The 23,960-nt window shown below is 39.0% G+C and overlaps 4 protein-coding genes and 1 pseudogene across 4 annotated transcripts in view; 3 read left to right on the top strand and 2 right to left on the bottom strand.

The window, feature by feature from the left end:
- Positions 1-3,222, bottom strand: part of LOC128891637 (acetylcholinesterase) — a 116,875-nt gene extending 113,653 nt beyond the window's left edge. Inside the window, exon 1 of the mRNA XM_054151282.1 lies at positions 1,363-3,222. Coding sequence (XP_054007257.1) covers positions 1,363-2,491 — 1,129 coding nt within the window. The 5' untranslated portion in view covers positions 2,492-3,222. The remainder of the gene's footprint in view (positions 1-1,362) is intronic.
- Positions 3,223-12,391: 9,169 nt separating this feature from the next.
- Positions 12,392-15,584, top strand: LOC128891646 (protein maelstrom homolog). The gene is made up of 10 exons (XM_054151297.1): positions 12,392-12,679; positions 12,947-13,148; positions 13,328-13,711; positions 13,866-14,029; positions 14,104-14,322; positions 14,425-14,550; positions 14,623-14,659; positions 14,740-14,826; positions 14,922-14,981; positions 15,235-15,584. Exons 1-10 carry the CDS (start codon positions 12,536-12,538, stop codon positions 15,249-15,251), a joined length of 1,440 nt encoding a protein of 479 aa, XP_054007272.1. The 5' UTR covers positions 12,392-12,535; the 3' UTR covers positions 15,252-15,584.
- Positions 15,585-15,968: 384 nt separating this feature from the next.
- On the top strand, positions 15,969-18,988 carry LOC128892469 (odorant receptor 4-like; annotated as a pseudogene).
- Positions 18,989-19,142: 154 nt separating this feature from the next.
- On the bottom strand, positions 19,143-21,005 carry LOC128891645 (jerky protein homolog-like). The gene has a single exon (XM_054151296.1). The coding sequence runs from the start codon at positions 20,623-20,625 to the stop codon at positions 19,156-19,158; it is 1,470 nt and encodes a 489-aa protein (XP_054007271.1). The 5' UTR covers positions 20,626-21,005; the 3' UTR covers positions 19,143-19,155.
- A 988-nt stretch (positions 21,006-21,993) lies between these two features.
- LOC128891668 (SIFamide-related peptide) lies at positions 21,994-23,853 on the top strand. The gene is made up of 3 exons (XM_054151342.1): positions 21,994-22,250; positions 22,784-22,943; positions 23,509-23,853. Exons 2-3 carry the CDS (start codon positions 22,814-22,816, stop codon positions 23,598-23,600), a joined length of 222 nt encoding a protein of 73 aa, XP_054007317.1. The 5' UTR covers positions 21,994-22,250; positions 22,784-22,813; the 3' UTR covers positions 23,601-23,853.
- Positions 23,854-23,960: the final 107 nt, after the last annotated feature.

Genomic DNA, 23,960 nt, shown 5'->3' with positions numbered 1-23,960 from the left:
ACATCAAGTGCAATGCTTAATATCTCTTTAGGAGCGAACACTCGATGAACATTTGGTGCATATTTCGATTCAATAAAATTTATCATAAATTGAATTTAATTATAATTACACAATTGAATGAATGGTTAAAAATAAATGAACAATAAAGATTCATTAATAAACCCGATCAAATATCGAATGACGATGACTTATTTTTTCTCCTGTAATTCTGGAATATGTTCCGTTAAAAAAAAAATTTAACAAACCAATCACCTTTGGTATTTAAAATAAATGTTTTCTACAGTCTCGATTCTGTCACACGATACCAGAAACTGATGTTATAAAAACATCAAACAGAGGGGCGGTTCCAAACTTTTGGAAATATTGTTGTTGCAGGCATTTTATTCCACTTTTATTCCAGTTTTTCGTTAACAACGTGTTGGCTTTTATTTTATTTACATTGTTTAGGTCTCTTGCAAACTGGAGTCGGGTGCAACTGGCTCTTTCTGCTTTTATAAAAACACTTGTTAATGCAAATCTAGTAAACAAGTTCTGTTTCGAACAGCATTATCATAATTCCAACACTCTATGTTGTCTTTAAAATTTCACAAGCAATTGTTGATACGGTTGAATTATAAAAGTTAAACTATTGAGGTACACGCGAAACGAAAAGTGGTACAAACGGGTACGAACGATTCTAAAGAATAGGGAAAAAACAGTTTTCAAAAATCTCAATGTCGAGTGCTGACCATTTTTTGAAATTTTTAATTATTAATTGACGAAGGTACAAACGAAACCATTGGTGGTACAATCAAGTACAGACCAAATACTATCATTTTCTATAAAAAAAAAAATTAATTTTTGAAAAGTCGGGTGTCAGGTTCACACAGCTGATTACCAATCGGCAAAGTATTAATATAATTATACAACTTTGTCTCTAAAAAATTCGTGCACGAATTACTTCCTAATAAAACGAAAGAAACTTTTGGGGCAACCTAACATCACTGTACGCCATAAATGTATAAAATCTGCAATGTATTCCGACTCTGGATCATCTGAATAACAGAAGGTTCGGATAATCAAGGTCCTACTGTACCAGATTCAACGACCATTTCGGACGAAATTCCCGCGACACTTGGCCTGGTTCGAGCTCCGACCTCCGAGCTCCCCAGCATCGGCCTGTCTCGTCGTAAGAACGTGTCTAACCGGGAATTACATTTCTGATACTTTCGAAAAGTTCATCGTTAAACGAACTCCGCCACCAAACTTCCACCAAAGGCTCGTAAACTCGCGAAACTCGGACAGGTAAGTCCGAGGGTCGCTAGAACCTCGAGGATCATCATTCGCCGCTACCGAGCAATTGAAAAAAAAAAAATCACTCACCCTCGTTCTTGTTGTTCCCGATGAGTATTTCCGTATCTTTGAAATCCGCCTCCCTTAACAAATCCAGCGGTTCCTTGGGCAGGAATATCCCGTCGATGGTAGGCGCGGATGGAAAGCCAAGAATTCCGGAGTAGCTGTTCCACTGTTGCACAGAGATGGATTTAGCGTCGACGGACCTCATGCAGGCCATCACTCTGGCTGGATTCTCCTGCAGCATGCTCGAGTTGCATCCGCAATCGTCGACCAACGACTTGGCCACTTCGTTTGCCCTTTCTCCGGTCATGTAACTCCAGGGTGCGTTCAAAGTCCCGCTCTGGAGGATCCCACGACGCACCAATCCGCGAGTGACGGGCGAGATCAGGTGAAGGGACACGGAGCTGCCACCGGCGGACTCTCCGAAGATGGTGATGCGATCCGGATCTCCTCCGAACGCCTTAGCGTTGTCTCGTAGCCACCTGAGGGCCAGAGCCTGGTCCCAGAGTCCCATGTTCCCAGGAGCCTCCTCGCTGTTGGCGAAATGCTTGTTCAGATAGAGAAACCCAAACGCTCCAACCCTGTACTGCATGGAGGCGATTATGACATTGCTATTAGCTGCCATGATGTCCGAGTCGTAGACGTCCAGAGTGGCGGTGCCGCTCATGAATCCTCCGCCGTATATCCAAACCAGCAACGGCACACCGTTCCTGTCGCCGTTGTTGGGTGGCTCGGAGCCCTTGTGTCGCAAACGTAGCTTCTGCGGCACCCAGATGTTCAAGTAGAGGCAGTCCTCGGAGATGTTGGTGTTGGGGTTCCACATCTCTTCGCCCGGGAACCCGGGGAAGTACTCGTACCTCTCCTGGTAGCAGCTGTTTGGTAAAACGGTGGCGTTCAGCACACCATGCCAGGGTTCTATAGGAAGAGGCTTCCTGAATCGAAGAGGTCCTATCGGAGGCTTGGCGAACGGAATCCCATAGAAGATGTGAACCTCTCTGTCCACCACCATGCGCGAGAATCCGCGAACCAGGCCACTGGTGGTCTCGACCACCAGAGGATCGTTGTGCACGTTGGTCCTCTGTGCCGCGACGTCGGCTCTGGCCGACCCTGACCCGTGGAGGATCAAAAGAAGCAAAACCGAGAGCCTGTTCGTCATTGTTCCGGGATTTACCGGGGCACACACCTGCCCGAGAGAGACTCAACAAGTTAGCGAGTGGGGGACTGGCCGTGAAGCCGGCTTTTGCGCGGAATCCTCTCTGTTGGCCGCCACTCTCTAACCACGCCGTCTCCCCGTGTATCTACGTCTTCTAATTCACCGTGACCTTTCGAGGCACACGCACCAACTCGCGCACGCACGCGCGTTGAATCACCGAGTCTTCACGTTTTTATCCTTCGGTCGTTTCGGGGCCTGGTAACTGGCCAGGGGTTGGACCCCGCTACGGAGTTGTCGCGATTTCGTATTTCAACGCTAGGAGAACGTATGTATCAGGATCGGTGGAACGATCGGATCGTCGCGGAACCACAGGGGAAAGAAACGAGATATCGCACACGCAAGCAGACGCAGGGTGAGTTTTCGCGCGGCGGCCGACGAGCCGCGTTGCACGGGGTCGACTGATCGAGGTGGTAGAGGTGGCTCGAAGTAGAGGTGCGCCGATGGCTCGCGATGCTGGTGCTGGTGGCGGTGGGTGGCTGGTAGTGGTGGTAGTGCTGGATGTGACGGTGGAGAGACCAGAGTGTTTGCGGCGCACGCCTCGCGCCCCTATCTAGCGATAGCCATTCGATTCGCTTTGTTGCGAGTTTTCGAGTAATTTCGACTTGGACGAACTCGGGGCTCGCGATGAACCTCGCTCTAGAGTCCTAACGATCATGCACTGGACGAAAGGAGGACGTTCGAAAATGACGAAATTTGGCCAGGGGTTGGACAAGTGCCAAAAATAACTGTTTCAAGAGAACTGTCGTACAGGGTGTCCCAGCCTAAATGATACGGAGCTCTAACTCCAAAACTGCAAAATTACAAATATGGAATGCAAAATTTCAAATATGGAAATTGCGTGGTAAAATGGGGATCGTGTTTCAGCGAGATGGAATTTTTGTTAACATTGTTATTTAACGAGATATGATGGTCAAGTTTCGTTTTTTAAACGGAACTATGTATTATTATTATTATTATTATTATTATTATTTTTTTTTTTTTTTTTTTTTTTTTTAAGACCATGCGATAGCACTTTTCAAGACGAATTCATTAAGCTTTACCTGATAAAATTCTACGAAAACACCAAATTCCCCTTGCGATTATGTCATTCAGGGTCCCCGTTCGATGTTCGATACTTCGCCCGAGTCGAATCTAAGCCGCGCAGCATGCAAAGACATCCGGAATGCGTGATGTTATTAGTGGGAAGACCGGTCGAGACGCAAACTGCATACCTAACGTCACATTCGCGATTGCAATTGCGATCTACTCTCGATAGATGCATCTCGACTCCCTGGACCAGATGATAAGTTTCCTTTTCCTTCTTGCGAATACCCTCGAGAATCCTGGAAAAAAAAGCGACCGTATAACCGACCACGTTTCTCACGTATTCCACACTTCCGCCTTACTTCCCTATAACGAATCGTCCCTCATTCGTGACTCTGCTGGGGATCGTGTAAGTATTGCGTTAAGGTGGACCTGGTTCTTTAATTTTTTCTTAAACACCACCCTAAAGAATGACCAGTAATTGCGGATTTTATTAATAGATGGCTGTAGCCAAATTTCTAGATGTATACGTGCATGAAAAGTGTACCACTTAACTCTCGCATCTTAAGGAGTACTCTTTTCTTTTTACCAGTTTCGAAACAATTTTTATGTTATTTTTGTAGCTAGAGCTCTTGACATTCATGTATACGTCTCCATGCAAGATTTTCGGAAATTGTCAATTGTCACAATTTTGTTTACAAGTCACGTGTAATACTATACATCGGGTCGATTTAGTAAATTTTTTTTTACCAATTTTGAGACAATTTTCATCATATCTGTGCAGCTAAAGTACTTGACATAAACTTTTGAAACTTGATACGTTAAAACATGTGTGTTTTATTTAGCTATACAGGGTGTCCCAGAATTAGTGTAAGAAACGGAAACGGGAGGTAGGCGATTTTGAACTACAAGTTCCTTTGCAAAAATGTCGGATGGTGCTTCGTTTTTAAATTAGGACGCTCGGGGTCAGCCTCTCGCAGCTGAACGCGCGCTACTCGGGCGCTGCGATTGGTCGGTGGTTTCTCGTTAATAATTCAAAAACGAAGTACAATCCGACATTTTTTCAAAGGAAATTGTGGTTCAGAATTGCCTCACCTAGCCCCTCATTTCCGGCTCTTACACTAATTCTGGGACACACTGTATATTCAGCACACTTGTTTCTACCGACCCATTTCTCAATTGACTCCAGTCTTTCCTACTCGTCAATGAAACGATACTCTTCGAATCGAGAAGAAAAAGAGGAAGCTGACATATTCCTTGCGACTACGCCGCTGTTATCCATTCCCTTGTTTCCTATTCGCGGTCGGAACTCTTTTGTTCTAATCGCAGCGTCTCTAATGGGTTTCTTTAGAGAGGCCAGCGCGGGTTAATCCCATCGCCCCTGCCGGCAGATAGAAATAGAACCTATATAGCTAGTTCGTATCTCTGGTCCAGGGGATCGGGATCTGTTGTTTATTATGCCAGCCGCTCCTCTCTCCCTCTGGTCATGCTCTGTATTGGATCGCCGCGCCGCAATTCGAGCTCGCTTCTCGGATAATAACAGTATTGTCATTCTAACGTTTTATGGAAGGGAGCTTCATGCGACGTACGAGAGGCTTTTGAACCCATTGCCCCAGGAGACCCTGAAATGCTCGATCCTGCGTGCTCGAAAACAGTCAAATTCGTAGTGATTAGTGGACATTCGTTGGATAAACCGTTCAAATCTGACTTTTTCTTAAAGAAAAAATAATTATCTCGAGGTCATATTGTATTTCCCGAAATCTCGAAATAACTGGTGTTTCTCGAAGCGAAATGAGGTGATCTCGTTATACTAATCTTGTAGCTGATAGAATAACAAATTCATACATGTATAATAATATTGACGTTCAGATGATTGTATACGTTTAGAGTGCGATTTGTTAAGAATAACTTCTTGCAAGGTCGTCTGAAAGTCAACATATTATACACGTTTGAATTTGTCTTTTTATCAGCTACAAGATTACAATAATGAAAATACTCGTACCGTTAAAAAAAAAATACCAATGATCTTGAAATCTCATTAAAAAATAACCTTGAGAAAATATGGTACCATTGCATTACATACGCTCCTTCGAACAGAGTAACTTTGTCTGATAGATGTTTATCATAGATCCATAAATAACGAAGATATTCCTCCACCTTGTATATCTATTCTGTATTCTATGTATATCGACTTTCGCAAATTTTCTGATACATCGAATTGGAGTGCGCACTCGAAGCGAGTCGCCTTCGATCGTAATTCGTTGAATGACATCGATTAGATGGTCGATCGGACGACCATGGCTGTCCAATATTTTTACAGCGATTAATTGGCTATTCCATCTCTTTTCGATGGATCCAGAAGCAGAACATTCGATTACCTTAGCCGCCGAAGCCGTGTCAGGCCTGAACGATCTTCTCTGTTCAATTTTTTTATTTTCACCTTCTCGTGTCCAGTATCAACAGTACATTTCGCCACGCTCGTTTTCCCTCTCTAATCTAACCGAAGCATGGAAAGGAAAAATCCCCCGAACCGGGTAAAACTAGAAATAGTTTTCAGATTCACGTGAAATTTGATCTATAAGGGTTCCTTGCCACTCGAATTACGAATCTGACATCACAGGGATGGGGATCGAGGATTGAATATAAATTCTAAAAAAAATATATACCACGGGTTACCGTGAAAGATTATTAAATATTGTAAAGTATGTTTAAGGTGGTTTGGTCAAAAAATGATAACGGTTCAGATCATCTCGTAACGTTGAAAACTTGAAATTTACATCTTAAATTCGAAGATAGATCCGAAAAACAGTCGTTATATACATGTAACAACGATACATATTATAATATCGTTTGTATTGCAACGTTTATATGGAAATTTTACACGTAATTCTCTTTAGTTATGCTATTTTAGTTGGAGTTCCACTAGTAGCAAAATTATCACCGGGTACGCTTGTATTTACAATTTAATTACTCGACCACGGATGTTTATGCAAAATCGTATTTTTACAGATACAGAAAAAAGAATCGAAACATAAATGTATGTCTTATCTTCTAAACGCTACAACATATACATTCTTGTTGATATTTTAGATATTTTTGTATTTGTGAACGTTACACATCGTTCGCCATAAATGCATAAACATCCACAGTCTATCTATCCTGCTCGAAGATATATTTTAAATGGAACGCGGCTGTCATCGATGACCACCATAGCGTATTATCGTCATCCTCGTGGAGGAGAGTCGAGGAGAGACTCGCAGGCAGCGCGACAGGTGCGAGATACGTCGAGAAGGATCGCTTCAGGGCTGTTTTAGTCGAGAGCAGACCTATAGCGATTCCAAGCCCGGCTGGATTCGTAAGAAATCGATACGCGGTGAACCTGCCACCTGCTGGCAAACTCCCACCGACCTAGCGCAGGTTACGCTTCAGCTTCTTTCCAGGACTGATCAGGACCGACAGGACGGGGACGCCAGTTCCCGGTGAACTGGAACAGGATCTAGACCTTCCCCCGGACCGTCAACTCACAGTTGAGATATTCGAAACTGTTGACATAATTTCATTTCTTCCGTTCGCATATTTTATTAACATTTATCGAATTAATAGGACGACCTAGGACGATCAAAAAAAATATCATTGGTTATAAAAGAAGAAGTTAAGAAACTACAATTTCACACGATAGTTTTTCGGGAAATTGATCGGTGTACGAATACGTTCTACACCCACTGCATCAGTTTTTTGGGGCCAAAGGAAAAATTTGTTTCGATCTATGAAACATAAACCTTCTGACTCGCCATTTTAAGACACCGAAGAAACTTCATTGATCACCTCAAAAAAACGTGATCAAAAGTCTTGGAAAGTACATTTCTAAAATGAGCAAACAATGTAGCGTAGATGGTTTAAATCTCCATAGCCCTAGCGTTAAAAAATAGCTATACCAATATTTTGTTTATTTATTGAACACAAATAAAGACCATTTGAAAAGGGTTCGAACCAGATTTTCCACTCCTGGGGACGATGGAGTCTTGTCCAGTTCGACTAGCATTCGTCTGAAAGCCTAATTAATTAGCGACAGGCGTCTCGTTATTGTTAAGTAAGCGCGCACGAGTCGTAAGCGAGCGAAACTTTTAAGCAATTTCCACGCTGAAAGTTGCCCAATTATTTCGAGGCGGTTTGATACGTTTCGTGGGAGAGAAGTCTGATTTATTCGCAAGTGCAGGGCAAATGCTTCGTGTTTTGGTCGACTATTTAGTAAGAAGTTTCCAAGTAACCGTACGTAACCGCCCAGCCGGAGCGGAGGTACAGCTCGCGGTCGCTACGTTGCAATTACGAGCGTCTTGTGTTCGTCGCGCGAACCACAAACATGATCGCTCTGCTAACTGAGATAAAACTTATCCCGAGAGACACGATACGAAGGTAACGCGAATTAAGGGGTTAAATCACTTTGGTCGTTTAAAAAAACTCGAATCTTGTTCGATAATGATATGTATGCCGTTAATTAGAAATCGATATCGAAAGTGTAAGGACAGTTTGGAACTCTAGTTAGTCTAGTAGTCGCTTGTTCTTGGTCTTTTCTGAAAATTACTTGCCATTTTGATTTAAAATCGTGCAATAACTTACGTATCTTTTGCTTAATATTTTGCGGTAACGTGTAAATACATTGCAACTTTTGCGACACGAAGAATTCAATTTTCTCATACGAAACTGTTACGCTATCGTTTAAATGATTTCTTAACAGCAGAAACGTTTATTTTCTCGTCAAGCCAATAGTTTTAAAATCCCTTGGCTACATATGCTTGCACAGGATTATAATGGTAATCAGATTGAGAACTTGGAAGGTTTATAATTTATCGTAACAAAAGTGCGCTTATAATCTGCAAGGAAAACAACAATAAGTGATATTTTTTAGCTACACAACTTCGTGCACGGGATACATCGTAATGGCCATCGGGTTGACGAAACGATCGAATATAAATTCACAGAATTAATTTCTACACTTAATAATTCAAAATCCAAATTTAAATGCATCAACAAGTTCTAACTCGATCCCGGTCACGTCGTTCATCGATGTTGTCGAGTTAGATTAACTGTCGAGTCGGGTAATAAAGTTACCCAACTGGTAGTTCGTTTACTTCCTTGTGTCGGTTACGCGCGGCAGTTGTCTTTTCTTTCCTTTAAATTCTGAATCCTGTTCGTCGTGCTCTCGGTGTATTTAGAAAACTAGCGACGTTTCTTTTGTTGTCTGAAAATGTCCAGGGTGAATCCTTTCACGTAACGACGCGACGCGACGTCTTAAACGAAGACGTAACGAAACGCGCGCGCTTGATCGGCGGGTCACGTTGGGCCGCAATGATCGTGGACCAAGAGACTAACGATTGGTCGGTTCGGTCGAGGGGACAACGAGTCACTTCCGCTGGCAATTGCGCGACAGTCCATTTGTAAGTAACTCCGATGATTACGAGCAAAAGCGGCCCGCATCTTGTTACAGGATGCAATTCACGGCACATCGGCTCGTTTCGATCGTATAAATCGTCGACTCGATTTTACAGGGAAACCTGTCCCACGTGCACGACCGCCACCGATCATCGAAACGAATCTGGACCACGGGACCTGCCTGTAGTTGGACGGAATTAAAGTTCAAGGACGAACGCTAGCCTCGGCCCCAGCCGGGATTCCCATGTCGACGCGGCTCTCGTTCGTTCCTAGCCTGTCACCGATGTAATTGAAACAAGCCATCGGCCATTCCTGCCCTAGTCTGTACATAGAAAACTCTGGCGAACCTCTAGGTAGCGATCGGACTAACCGACCGCCATTCAGGGTAAAAGCGGAAGTAACTATTTCGGCGTCGAAATTTAAACGAGTTCGAATGTAAATCGGTATATCTCGTATTTATACCTTTACTTCAATACCACGTACCGAGGTTTCAGTGTTTTTAAATAGTTTTTCATGAAAACCAATTATACTATGATATTCGAGGTGGCAAAAACCAATGGACACCAATTATATTTCAATATAGGAAGAATTAACGTTACTACAGCAAAAAATCGATTTTTATAACGTATCGAAAATATACGAACACTTGTTAAAACAAGAATTTTATTAAATTTCATATCAACTTCATTTTATTGCTTGAATCTTGAGATCAATCTGATCTCCGTTGTGATGAATCTATACTCGCAACCCAAGTCTCAACCTGATGATCATTACTGCCAAGCTGCCATTTTTGTAAAAATGAAAGAAATAAAATAAAAAGCGATTTTCTAGGTGAATACTTACACAATACGTTAATGTACTTCAATGCAAATCAAATCTTGTTGTTATCGCTCCAATAAAAATTCTTGAAAAAGTCTGAAAATTCGAATAGGCAAAGTCTACTATGTCAGTTGTAAATGTATTATATGTAACAGGTGTATAGCCAATTGCGAGCTACGCACCGTTAACAAATAAATGAACAATACTTGTAATTTTGTCCAGCAGTGTAGATATTCATACCTGGCGACTATCGATTCGACGAATCCGCTAATTAGGCCCGTTTAGAATCGAACCATCTGAATCCCTTTGGGCGTAACAATGAAAGGGTTGGCAGGCATATCGTAGTCCTCTCGTTCGATGTAGCTCGGGGTGCAATTGATCCTGACGGTTTCGCGAGAAAGCCAATTCGCATTGGCCAGGATTCATTTTCCGTTTCTTTAGCGAACTCCCGGCGAGCTCTTTGTGCCTTTGCCTATTTACTCTGTCCCAGTTTCCGCGGACTCGGTCCTGCGTAGGCTTGATCCTAATTGCGCCTCGAGGAGTCTTCCTGCTTTCTCGCGACGTCGGCGTCGAAGGTCGTACTCGTTAACGACGCCATGATACTTCCGCGGTTTCTTCAATTACAAACGCGTTGCAAATTTTTAACTCCGGTGTGACGTCGAGAACACGACCGTCATAGCGCATCATCTGTTAAAGAAGCATAATATTTTTTGAATTGCGCGCCTTATTATATTACAGATTAGTGTCACCTAATGAAAGAATACGTAATACTTTCTGTTCCTGTTTAGTTTTTCTTGTGTGTGCCACGTGCGATATATATAAAACTTATTTCTTTAATTTTCTCATACAGTGGGTGTAGAAAGTATTCGTACACCGAGCAATTACCAAAAAAACCATGTGAAATTGTAATTTATTAACTCTTTTTTAGAGTTAAGCAATAAACTGATGTGCTTATGTTACAAATTCTACTGTAAATTGTTCGTCATAAGAACCGTGCAACCGAGTTAATAAACTACAATTTCACACAAAAGTTTTTTGGGAAATTGATGAATGTACAAATACATTCTACACCCACTGTATATTCTTTTATAGTTACCACAATTCGAATCATCCTCGGAGTACCTCCCAGTAAGGAAGCAGTGTTCCTCGTAGGAAAAGGGTTGTAAACCGCAACGAGGAATATCGCTAGCTGGACTAATAAATGCCAACGCCGCGGGCTTTCGAGCGAGGCTCTATTATCAGGATTCTCCAATTATTGGAACTGACGCGTACTCAGGCGGATAACGGCTTCGCCGTGTGCTGGAAGTGTCGGTAAAAAAATACACCGACAATGGCGCCATCTAGCAGTGTAAAAAGGAACTATTGAGGACAAACTTGAGCGTTTTCCCGAGAGAGGCGCTGACCAAACTCCAAAAATTAGTTCGGCCTGTTCACCGCTAGATGGCTATTGATTTCAGCGAAAATGGAGGAAACTCACAAGAGACACTGTGATAGTTTAAAAGTTTTAAGAAGATACATCGTTCTTCTAATCATGTTTATAGGCCAATTCTTTACTTATCTAAGTGAACACCAATTTCGGTGTGATACGGATGGTAATTATAGAGAACAGGTACATCCTCTCCGATTTCGATGATTTTTCTAATTCGGAACAGATTGAAACACGAGCCGACCAGCGAATGATAGCTAACGCATACAGACTCACAGTCGCGTATGTGTATTCCGAGCTTAAACAATCGACGACTGAACGCTTACACACACGCTGTCACAGACGCGTAGTTATACGCAATATTCATTGTGTAGCAGCAATGGTATTTTGCAAATATCTCGGAAACTAAGGCCGAGCGACGGTTATATGTATAGAAAAAAGTTGTTCAAAATGTTGATTTCTACAACATATTTAAAAATCATCGAAATCGGTGAGGATGTACCTGTTCTCTATAATTACCCGGGGTTCCGGTGAACGCGTTGAATCTGCCTTGCGCCAGGCCTGCCAACAAAGAACAAACGCAACAATCCAAACGGCAACGGTGCTATAGTAGTAAAAAAAAATGCAGATAGCGCGAACAGCTACACAAACGAAAACAAATATCAGACGGACGTGGTACCGTTCTTATGTACTTGTTTTGATAACAGAGGATTAGGGAGGAAAGAGGCGAGTTTCATGGTAAATCGGTTACAAAGTACAAATAGAAATTGAAATCAGAGATTTCCGAAACAGCTATGAAACTTTTACCTTTTATTTTCTGTATAAGATTTTTATTATGGTTTGGACATTATTTATGTGTTATAACTTGACTGCGGATTCTATGCATTTATGATATAAAATAATATAATGAATATATAGTAAACATAACCAAACGGTGTGTGCACTTATACAAAATAAAATAATAATATTATCATACTAATCGTAGATGGAACGATTCGGCTGGCATCCCTGCTACCAGTCGCGCATGCGTGTCGAAAAAAACTGAACGCGCAGTACTGTAGTTATAGTCAACAATACGTGGTCCCAATTTATTATAAATACTTTGCTGGCGCTAAAATCAGTACGCGACTAGGAGCAGAATCTTGTATCATCAGTAGTTGTAGTACCAGTTAGTGACCAGTTAGCCACCATATCCATTTTGTGATTATTGACATTAATTTCACAGAACGGTACAAGAGTGTATCGAAGAGAAGATTTGACACCGTCAATTAAATTGATAGGAACAAAAGATGCCGAAAAATAACACAAAAGGCAAAAATGCCTTCCATTTTTTTATGCTTGACTGGAAAAGGAAACAAGAAAAATGTGGCAAAGTATTTAAAAATGGTTTAAAAGATGTTGCAACGGATCCTCAGTGCAGTGAAGACTGGAAGGTTGGGATTACAATTTTTATGATTTTACTGGTTGGCAATAACTAGTTTAAAGCTCTAAACAATTTGATCTTGAGACTCCTGTATCCGAACTAATACGGAGACAAAAGCGGTCGGATAGAGGAATTTTCCTTGCTTGGCTCTTTAGATTGTTCTTTTATTCAGACTTAAGGTTTTCTTTAATATCTACTTTTGCAGCACGTTTCACTAATTTCTTTATTAAAATATAGAAACATTTATTGTTTTTCAGTGTTTTGTTATTTATTATAGAATCTAGCTCCACATCTAAAAGGTGAATACAAGGCTAAGGCAAAGGAGAGCAAGGTTTTACCTCAAAGAATATCGTCTAAGCAAACAACAATTGGAGAAAATATAGAAGAGATTTTACTAGAGCAAAAAAGGGAAGAACAGTTTCAACAAAATATGATTCAATACATAAATGCTATAATTGCTATTGGTACTCAACATAAGAGTAAGTAATACCTTATATTTTTATGTGAAAAATAATTCTTTATTGTAAGGAATGCATGTACATTTGTATAATGCGTGTGCATCTTTGGGTGTTTTTGGGAATTAGCGATGTCTTTGTTTATTATTTAATTATTATAATGTTCTCTTATGAAATGTTTACAGTATTGTTATTATTTGCAGACTTGGAGAAACTGAAGTTCATATTTATACATGTGAATAAGTTTTACAGAAGAGAAATAGGTATTAATAAGTTTGACTTCTGTCCTGCTGAATTTGCAATAGGAGAGTTTAGTTTAGAAGATGGTATGGCAAATATATACCATGAGATCATCAGTTCAAAGATTCCATTAGGATGGAAAAGGGATGCGCTTGAAACTAGTTCAGAAACACATAAAATACCTATAAATATGTCAGGTGGACAAAACGATTTTGCATATATGTACGAAAGAGTGGTTAACATTCTAAAATCCAACATGACTGGCATTAAGTTTCCTCCTCTATTTACAGTAAGGGATGTAGTTCCTGTTGTAAAATCATTACTAAGCAGAATGACTGAAGCCACCAGTAAGTATAGGGACTAATTATTAGGAATTTATATTACTAATTTCTTATTCCTTTTTTAAACACAGTAATATGTCGAGTATATAAAATTAAGGGAACAGAAAGTTAAAAGGTCAACGAATACTTGAAATATTTTTATTATGCAATTGTATTTTAGATACGAGTATGGACGACTTTGTCGTATACACATTAGAAACTCTGTTCGGAGAATTAAGAAATGCTGCTACGCAGCACGTCGATGATATTAGCATACCTCTAGTCGTAGCAGAAAATGAATTCAAAAAAGACGTATTTGCTTCTACACGTGGTCTCGAATGCGATGTAAGAACAGAAATATTAATTGTCGTTGATACATTCTTAGCAGAGTAAAAATTAATTCTCATTTCCCCTTATAGTACCACAAAAACATTGAAGACTCATCGCAATACTGCAGTATGTCCATCATAAAACGGTGGTGCTTCACAATATGTGATTATTGCTGCGAATATATGAATATACCAATGATCCAAGGTGTCCATTACCCTGTTTCGGAGAAATGTTCGAATTCCACTATTCTAGAATCTCTAGGAAATCTGACTATTAATGACAGTGTCAATGTGGTTTCTATGACTGGAGTAAGTAATAAAAAATATAAATACCGGTATATGATACTCTTAGAGACATCTACATGGCGGTTATTGCAAATTAAAATTTGTATTGTCAACAATTGCAAACAGGTTACAGAAGAACACAGGCTGAAAGTATCTGGACGAACTTATACAGAAGAGCAACGACGACGTAACCTAAGCCAACCAGTAAACATAATTGATCACAGTAAAACTTACTCGTTAAATAATTCAATTGTACGTGCTAATACTGTGCTCCTAGATGCGATTATCATACAACTCAAGTTCGCTTATCTTTCACATTTTCAGATTCCTGGACGACCATTGCGACCTCCTAAAACGACTGGTAAATATACGCGATATTAATATATTTTATCTGTTGCTAATGTAAAATGCAATTTTCATAAATATTTTATACTCTTTCAGCGCAAGCTATAATCAAAGTGGACGACACTAGTATCGAGAATAATTATACAATCAATATTTTGAAAGATATGGACTTTCCAGCTCTTGGTAAGTTATCCTTGTTATTTTATTAATCGGATAACTATAACTCACAATTTTTATTCATAAATTATTTCATAAATATTTATTTGTTTTTAATACAGGAGGAAGAGGAATAAGTTTAGCCAAAAATAAAATGCCTATTAAAGTTCCGTTGGGAAAAGGTAATGTACATTTTATCGACACTATCCTATCGCAAAAGATTTTATTTCCAATCGAGCAACGTACAACTATGTTAACAAACTACCATTTGTTATTACTTATTTCAACAAAAGAGTGTTAAATTGTAGATATGTATATGCCCTTTTTTTCTTAGATTGTTTTTTTAAGTAAATAATATATTAAAATTTTGCGATGAAATATCTGGATTTAATAATTTAATTCAATAAGTAATTGTGATTTTATATTTTTTTGTAGGACGTGGAAAATGCTAACCATATAAAAAGTATATGGTATCTACATGTTTTTACCATATTTGACTTCGTATATTATTATCTTTAAGAAATAAAGCAGTGTTGAGCAAAGTGTTTCATCAAGGTTTGATGAAAGAGAATGTTTTATTTCAAATGCAGTTTACTATAACTGCATAAAAAAATTAAGTATATCATCTATATACTTTTCTATATTTGTATCAATTTTATTGATCCAAGTAAAAATGTGAAATTTTATCTTAAATGCTTAAGAATACCGAATATTATTTCATGAAATTTTGTAACCACTATAATAAACATGTCTCATAGATGTATAAAATAATGAAATATAATACTTTGATAGATACATTTGTATTGAAAATCATTTTACCTTAACTGTAAGAAGTTCGTTAAATTTTCCCAAAATTGTCCGGAGTAGCTGACTCACTCTAGCAAAAATGTCGACTGCAAAGGATTATTCTCTAACATCAGAGACAGAAGTCTTTACACTCATCGGACGATCGAAAAAGTTTGAATTACAGGTTCTCTCCGAGACCGCTTCGAAAACTTCCAAATTGCAGCTATTAAAACTTCCCTCGGTGAAACCTTTTTCATCGCAGACATGAATGCGTAACAAGCATGTTTGGTAAAGGGTTACGCGCAATCTGAAAGATCAGTTCTCGACTTGTCGACACAGCGGAAACATTTTGAGAAAACACAAAACGTATCGAAACACCTGTAACTGTCGCGTCAGACTGACCATTTGTATTATAAAATTAGTGGTTCTCGGAGCGTACAATATTTCTAAAATTTCAAAGATATTTCTGGAATGTCACCAATATTGTATTAACCGAGTATTGTTTATGACGTCGAAGCGTCGTAATTGCGGTAATTGTGTAACGTACATTCGAGGGAAAAATGGACTTCGCGATGGGGTGGAATCGTTTCAACTTAACGTTGCTTGGCGTGTGGCCGGAGCCGAAGAAGATCTCGAATCTGTCGCGTCGAACATCCACACTTATATTTTGGTCAACGTGTTTTATAACATTTACATTCATCTGCGCGCCTCAGACAGCGAATTTAATACTGAAATCGACGAGCTTGGACGAGGTGATCGAGAACTTGTCAATTAACGTACCGATCGTTTTCGCTTTGATTAAACAAATCGTTCTGCGGTACCATAAAAAAGGTGATTATATACAATTTCCCAGTCATTTCGTAATTACATTTTAAATTTGACCAAACTTAGATACTTGACAAAGATATTCATGATTTTTACATTACTTACTATACATTAGACTAATGACTCATTTCATCTTACAATGATATCTCCTTTTTTATTCTTAAGTTTTAGTCTGAAACTCTGAAACTATTCCAATTGTAATTCTATTTAGAAGAATCTCAAATTGCTTTTCAAACGAATGTATATGTCTCTAGCTCTCACACTGTTACTTAGTCAAATATTTGATGATTGGTCCGAACGTCCAATTACGGACCAAGAGCGTGAAATGATGCTGAAGAACGCCAGAATAAGTCGAATAATATCAATTGTCTGCTCCACGCTGACATACATGATGCTCTTCGCATTTATATCGTTGCAAATTTGGAGTAACATGCAAAACGTATCAGAAGCTGACTTAGGAGGGCTGCTACATCCAGCAACGTTTCCCTATGATACCAAGAAGAGTCCAAACTTCGAGATAACCTGGCTAGGACAATTTATGGGCACAGTGTTAACTGCGATCTGCTACTCTTGTTTCGATACGTTTCTTGCAGTTCTTGTGTTGCATTTATGCGGCCAGTTAACCGTACTCAAAATGGCTCTGGAGAATTTGATTAACTTAAACAACCAGACCAACTTTATCAAGTTTCGAGAACGACTTGGCTTTATTGTGGATAGACACAATCAATTGTTCAGGTTTGTGCATTAATAATCATACAGATATTATAGATAAAGCAGGGGATACATAGGTTCACAGTAGTCCAGAGTCCAGGGATGCCAGAAATCTGCTCTTCTTTTGCGCATGCGCGAGTTGGAAGCAACTAGAAGCAACACTGGCACCACAGTCTGTAAGCTCTGACTCCAGTGTTGCTTCCAACTCGCGCATGGCGATTGGCCCTCTTGATGTGGTCCCCTTGTCAGAGATTTTTCAAGAGAGAAAAAGATACTTTATGAGAAAGAATGAAATACTTGATGTTAAGATTTAACGATTTTGAACTGTTTGAAGGTTCGCAGTGATCGTGGAAGACTGTTTCAACCTCACGCTACTTTTTCAAACGATAATCTGTACGGCGATGTTTTGTCTGACTGGATATCGCATGATAACTGTATGATTATGTTCAATGCGTTGATAACACTGTCCAACACGAAATTTGATCTGCAATATCCACTGGGGGGTCTGTCCCCTAGTATTGTCGATGGCGATAGACTTCACTAGAAAGAAAGGACCCAACAGCAAAACTCCTTGCAACCAACACAGGTCTCAAACACAAATCTAAAAGCCGAAAACATGAGGTTTTATAAAAATGATTGACTTTGAGCTACCATGAAATACTATTTGAGAACTATAAGCGCTAGAACGTTCTATTTAATCTTAAATGTATCGTTTGGGACTTTGAATGTCTGTGAACGACCACCGACGTTCAAATATTTCTCTATTTTTATGAAAAATTATATGTATAAACTCGGAAAAGATTAAATTTGTTGGACAGTGTAATTTTCCGAAAAACGATTTCCGCGATTAACAAGTGCTTTTCGCATGCGATTATTTGTTATAGTCTGTAGACCAGGAGGAAGAGGACGTACCGATAGTTGGATTAATTTTTTTTATTATTCACGTGATCTACACTATGTTGCATCTATTTATTTATTGTTATGTCGGCGAAACGCTTCTGGGTCAAGTGAGTCGATTAGCAATTGTATTTTATGTAAAATTGTTGAACCTACTTTGTCAGATTTTCAATACTGTTAACTCTACAGTTTTTTGAAAACTCTATGTACACTTTTGTTGAAGGTGATTTTAGTAATGAATATTTTATATCTAAAACTTATATTTAAAAATGTTTTGTTACGATTTTTCAAAAACAAAATCTTGACAGGTACATCAGTTATTTACTTATAGTAATGTTTATTCTTTTTTTGTAATACCTATAGTACTGTGCAAAAGTCTTAGTTCACCATGTGAAGCTTTTTAATAAAATAAATGTGATGTTTTCTTGTGGTTGTTGGACAGTACATTGTACAATAATGTTAGCCAATAGTATATTCCTATGTTCTGTACTCCAGTACATACATTGCTACATATAATACTCATTTGATATCTCTGGACCATTACACTTGATGCTGTAGGAACTTCACTCTCACTTTGGACATACTCGTATACCTCAGCTAGTGTTTTAATTTTCAGAGCACTGGAATTGGTCAGTCTGCATATGAATGTGATTGGTATGCTTTGCCACCGAATGAAGCAGTTTTATTAACTATTATTATACGTCGTGCCAGTGTTGCCTTTCGAATAACTGCTGGAAAATTTAGTCCTTTCTCCCTGGAGTTCTTTAATGCTGTGAGTTATATTACGACTAAATGCTTTCTTAGCATTAACCATGAACACAGTCATTTGACATAAAAATAAAAATACTTTTTTGTAATTATATAACATATTATTATTAAAGTAATATGAAATGTTTTTCAGATTTTAAAAACATCAGCTGGATATTTGTCTGTGTTACTAGCTATGAAGGATTGAATAGTCGATGAGTAATAGTATCAAATGTTGTCCTCATTTGCAGGAATAAAAATACAGATCATTGATCATTCATTTGATGAATCTACCCTTAACATTCTATATACATTTTTGTACTACAGTATACAATATCCAATAGAGTAATTGAATGTTCCAAATGTCACATGTAACAAACATGTGTTAAATTATTGATTGTAATAATCTATCAATATGTTTGCGAATTGTTTAATAAAGTCAGGCTGAGCTTCTGTCCAAGTTGCCAATGTACTGAATATGAAATCAGTTTCTTCCTCTATTTCAGTATGCTCAGAATTCATATTATCCTCTTCTGTTATCACGCGTTCTTCTTTCTCACATTCCGAAATCCAGTTCACCACATCATTGTACTGAATCGTGTCTTGAAATTCCTGTAAATCTTCTTGGATAAAAGTATTCGTATCTTCGCTTTCGTAGGTCTCGTCCACAGGCGGCCGACGCAAAAGTTTTCTCCACGACGTCTGAATATTCGTCGACGTTATTGCTTTCCACGCCTCGGCGATTAAATCTATACAGTCTTTAATGTCGTAATCGCCGTAAAACTGTTTAATACCGTTAGTGTGTTGCAAAACCCGACGTAGAAGTTTGTGTCGAAATATTTGTTTGCATTTAGCGGTTATTCCTTGGTCCATAGGCTGTATCAACGCGGTCGTGTTAGATGGTAGATAGAGTTGTTTGAATTGAGGATCTTCCCGCGCTTTTTCGGAAAGCGTGTGCCCTCTACAATTGTCCACCAACAACAACACTTTCCCTGCGCGACCCTGGTGTAGCTGGTGTTGCCTCACACTGGGTTTGAAGTGATTGGTGTACCAATCGTTAAAAAGCACTTCGTTAATGTAGCCATTCTGTTCAGTTTGGTACACCACTGGTAGACAATGCCTGCAGTGTTTCAGAGCTTTCGGAGTTGCGTACTTGTGAATGAAAAGGGGTGGCAGCTTGTGCGTGCCAGTGGCGTTAGCACAGAAAGCTACAGTAACGCGATTTTTCTTTATTTTTCTACCGCTTAAACATAGTTCTTCTCCTTGAAACAGTGCTTTTTGCGGAAGAGCCTTCCACATCAAGCACGTCTCATTCATATAATAAACATCTTCTTCGTCGATGTTCTCTTCGATTAGTACTTGTCTCAACTTCTCTTGAAATTTCTCTGCGGTTAATTCATTCGCATCAGCAGTCTCCCCGTAAACGCCCACGAGACGTATGTTGTGTCTGTTTTTGAAGCATTCGAGCCAGCCGTTGCTCGCTGCAAAATTCGAGCTTTCGCCGAATTCTGCGTGCAACTCCATCGCTTTCTCCTTCAGAAGACTATCGCTCAGGATGTCGCCTAACGCTCGCTTCTCCAAATACCACGTGTACAGCCGAGTATCAACGGTATCGTGCAGCAGCGGTCGTATTCTTTTCGAACGTAAACAGTTGGAATTCTCCAAATTCTGCCGTATCGATATCGCGTTTTGTCGATAACGCTGTATAGTCCTCTTGGCCAGACCATACTCGGCGACCAGCTGATCAACGGTGACGCCTGCTTCTAATTTCTGAACGATTTCCAGACGCTTTTCGTAGGTGACCTGTTGTAGCTTTCGTGCGGGAGTAGATGCCATCTTGGCGATTACTTGCGTGCACATATACGCGGATATGCTAAATAAGTATGTATTACTGCAATGATGTGCACGAAAGACGTGTCTATCGCTGAAAATCTCGAACGAGACTGAACTGAATAAGGGGCGCCGGCCCGGGTTCAGGTCATGCCTCTTAGACGGGGAGGAGAGTCTGAAATGCAATCGCTCTTATCTCCCCTCGGAACTCAAGGTTCGCTCGGTTGTGCTAGGTTGGGGAGGAGAGACAGTAAGCGCAAGCGAGAAGAGGAGAGTAGTGAATCGAGAGAGCGAGCGAGAAGCGGATATACTCAGGACAGTCTCTAGATTTTCTGGCGCCAATCCTTTGACTATACAGGGTGTCCCAGCATGGGTGGTATAACCGAGAAGGAGGTGATTCTACATGAAGAAACAAATCGAAAATAAAGAATAAAATTTGTTCATTTGAGGTTTCGTTCTCGAGAAAATCTGTTTTGAATATTCAGCGAGTACGCGTACACGTGACTATGTATGTTTATACATATGACACTTATAAGTAGTATTCATATACATGACACTTGTAAGTAGTACTCATATCATTAGTATCAAGATGATGTGCTGTATTACTCATTTCTGTCTACGGATTTAGAGTGAACAACAATTGTAAAATCATTCTAAAAATTGTTATTTATAACATTTTATACATATACTTTGTACCGTCCTTTAAATAATACAGTTTTTGTTAATTAACATTTAAATAAGCCTGTATTATTAATTTAATGATTGACATACAGATTTAGTCAAAATTAGATTTTTAATTATGTCACATGTAATAATCTTTTGAATTGCATTGCGACATTTTAATTCATTATTTTATTCATGAATATTGAATATTTTTTTAATAGGTATTTATTTTAACAGTGTCGATTCCATTGAGATATTATAGATGAAGTAGGGGAGCCAAACTTATGGCAGTGCCACAGCTAAAAAGAGAAAGAAAACCGCGTTACCCTGTCTGTCTTTGTCTACCAGCACATGTGCTTTTGAATTTCCTCCTTTACCGACTATAGATTGTACAGAAAACTGAAGTTACCATAAGAGCTGATATTTTTAAATTGTAAGCATTGAAGACATCTGCCGTATCGGCAGAAGAACATGTAGAGAACCCAAAGTTGCGAAAGAAACATTCGTAACATCGTGAAATGAAATAGCAAAAAACTGTCCAAGAGGATTTCAAATGTTTAAAGAAACAAAGTTCTCACAAAACTATACGAATAAATGAGGTATTGCAACGATTGATACAATTTAATTGGAATACTAAGAAAATCAAACTCTAATTTAATTTAATTTAATTAAAACCGAACTGAACTGAAGTTTTAAAAAATTGACAACTTTATTTGTTGTATGTTTATATCTGTGCATGATTCCTTTCAACATTTATCCTTCGCTTACCAGAAATATTCTTTAGCAGATTGATTCCAATTTCTCTTGGGATAAAAGACAATCAGTGGCGTAGGTAATTGCGTTATGTTCGTGATAGCTTGTAACGCAATTTTCTACCAATATCAGGCTACGTGTAGTGGCATGTGGTTGACGTCTTATAAAAGGTGAACCGTCTTCCGAAAACAGCAGATCAGTTTCATCCTTCGCTTGGAGAACACAGCTCACAGTTCCAGGTAACACTTATCGCTTCTGTAAAGAGAAATTTATTTTCTCGCCAATAGAGAAATTCTGTAAGTTCTTTCCTCGAATATTTCACGTTTCTTTTGAGCGACCAAAATTCTCTGTTATTTCTCTCCAAGAAAAAATTGTTAACTCGTCGCGACGATCTATTTCATAGCTTCTTTAAAGAACTCCTCGAGTTCTTGTTCCGGTACACGTGTTCTTAAACACCGCCATAAGACGAATTTGGATATATCGCGAGATCGATAGCCTCTTAGACGAGCTCCTTGATGAGTACTCTTGCAAATAATGTAGGTCATCTGGATTTGATGGGGACATTTGTCTCTGGCTCTTTCTTCGAGTATAAAAGCTCGAAGCTTTTGCCTTATTTGCAACATTCGTACGCTAACTACCGTACAAGTCTCAGCGCCTTCAGTTTCCGAGTAAACCTCTGTGGAATCTTTTATCGAGAATCGAACGATAGGTAGCAACATTGTTCTTTCTTTTCTGCGGCAAATTATTTGCTGGACAATTGTCTCGTTTTCAGTAGCCAAAAAAAAAACTCGAAATCCTCAAGATGATGTCCACACGTTTCGTCGTTGCTATCGTCGCTGCCCTCTTCGTCCTCGCCATCGCCGTGGACGCAGCCTACAAGAAACCACCGTTCAACGGCAGCATTTTCGGCAAACGATCCAACACCGTCACTGGTAAGTCTGAAAATTATTCTATCCTTCAATTTTACGAGAGTTTATAAGAGTTTTACAGAGTTTTACAGAGTAACTTGTATAAATAATAGTTTATATCGTACACAGGGATCTCAAGTTTAAACGAAAAAATATTTAAGATATTTGCATGCTCTTGTAATTATAATCAATTTGCCAGGATTTGAAGGATTTAAGACAAACTTTAAATGTTATACATTTTCAATGTTACATTTTTCTGTTTCGATAAAATCTAATGAGAAAGTTTCATAAATGTAATTACCCTCGGATCATTCACATTTGCTATAGCTGTTTTAAAAAATATATAATATTTATTGAAGAAAAAGATTAAAAAATACCTTAAACTACAATAAGCTAGTAGGTCTAGATATATTCTGTAACAAATACTTCGAAAATTGCTTTTACAATGTTTACACTTATTCTGTACATATAGAAAAAAAAAATAGAGATTTATGTCTATACCTATCAGATATTTTCTACATGGCGAAACAAATAAATAGTTTAGGATTCATTTATAACCAGTTCTAAAAATGTTTACAATGTTTTACAGATTACGACATTAGCAGCCGAGCCATGTCATCCATCTGTGAGACCGTCACCGAAACATGCAACGCCTGGCTGTCCCGCCAAGAATTCAACTGAAGATATCGAACCGACCATGAACCAGCTCGATGCGCTCCAAAAGCTGTTAATGTTGCTTAGCCACTTTATTAAAGTCTAATACCACGATCGATACGCAAATTCCTCATTCATGAATTTCTTCGACGCGTTTGGGTTCGTCGCATCGTCCATGTCACAAGTTCTTGCATAATCATGTAATATCAAGCTTCGATTAGTGTACACTACTCTGTAATATTTTCTCGTATAATAAACCATGACATTTTATTAAAATTAATCGACATCGATTCTTTCTTCTTTAACCAAATGCACACGATTCCTTTAAAATTCTTCCTCAACGTTCGAAAAAGTGAATTTGCAGTTCAGATTACAGTTAATTATAGT

The sequence above is a fragment of the Hylaeus anthracinus genome, unplaced genomic scaffold (genome assembly GCF_026225885.1).
Source record: "Hylaeus anthracinus isolate JK02 unplaced genomic scaffold, UHH_iyHylAnth1.0_haploid 12002, whole genome shotgun sequence".
Taxonomy (NCBI): domain Eukaryota; kingdom Metazoa; phylum Arthropoda; class Insecta; order Hymenoptera; family Colletidae; genus Hylaeus; species Hylaeus anthracinus.
Note: the sequence above shows the minus strand (reverse complement) of the source record. Positions and strands in the feature narration are given on the sequence as shown.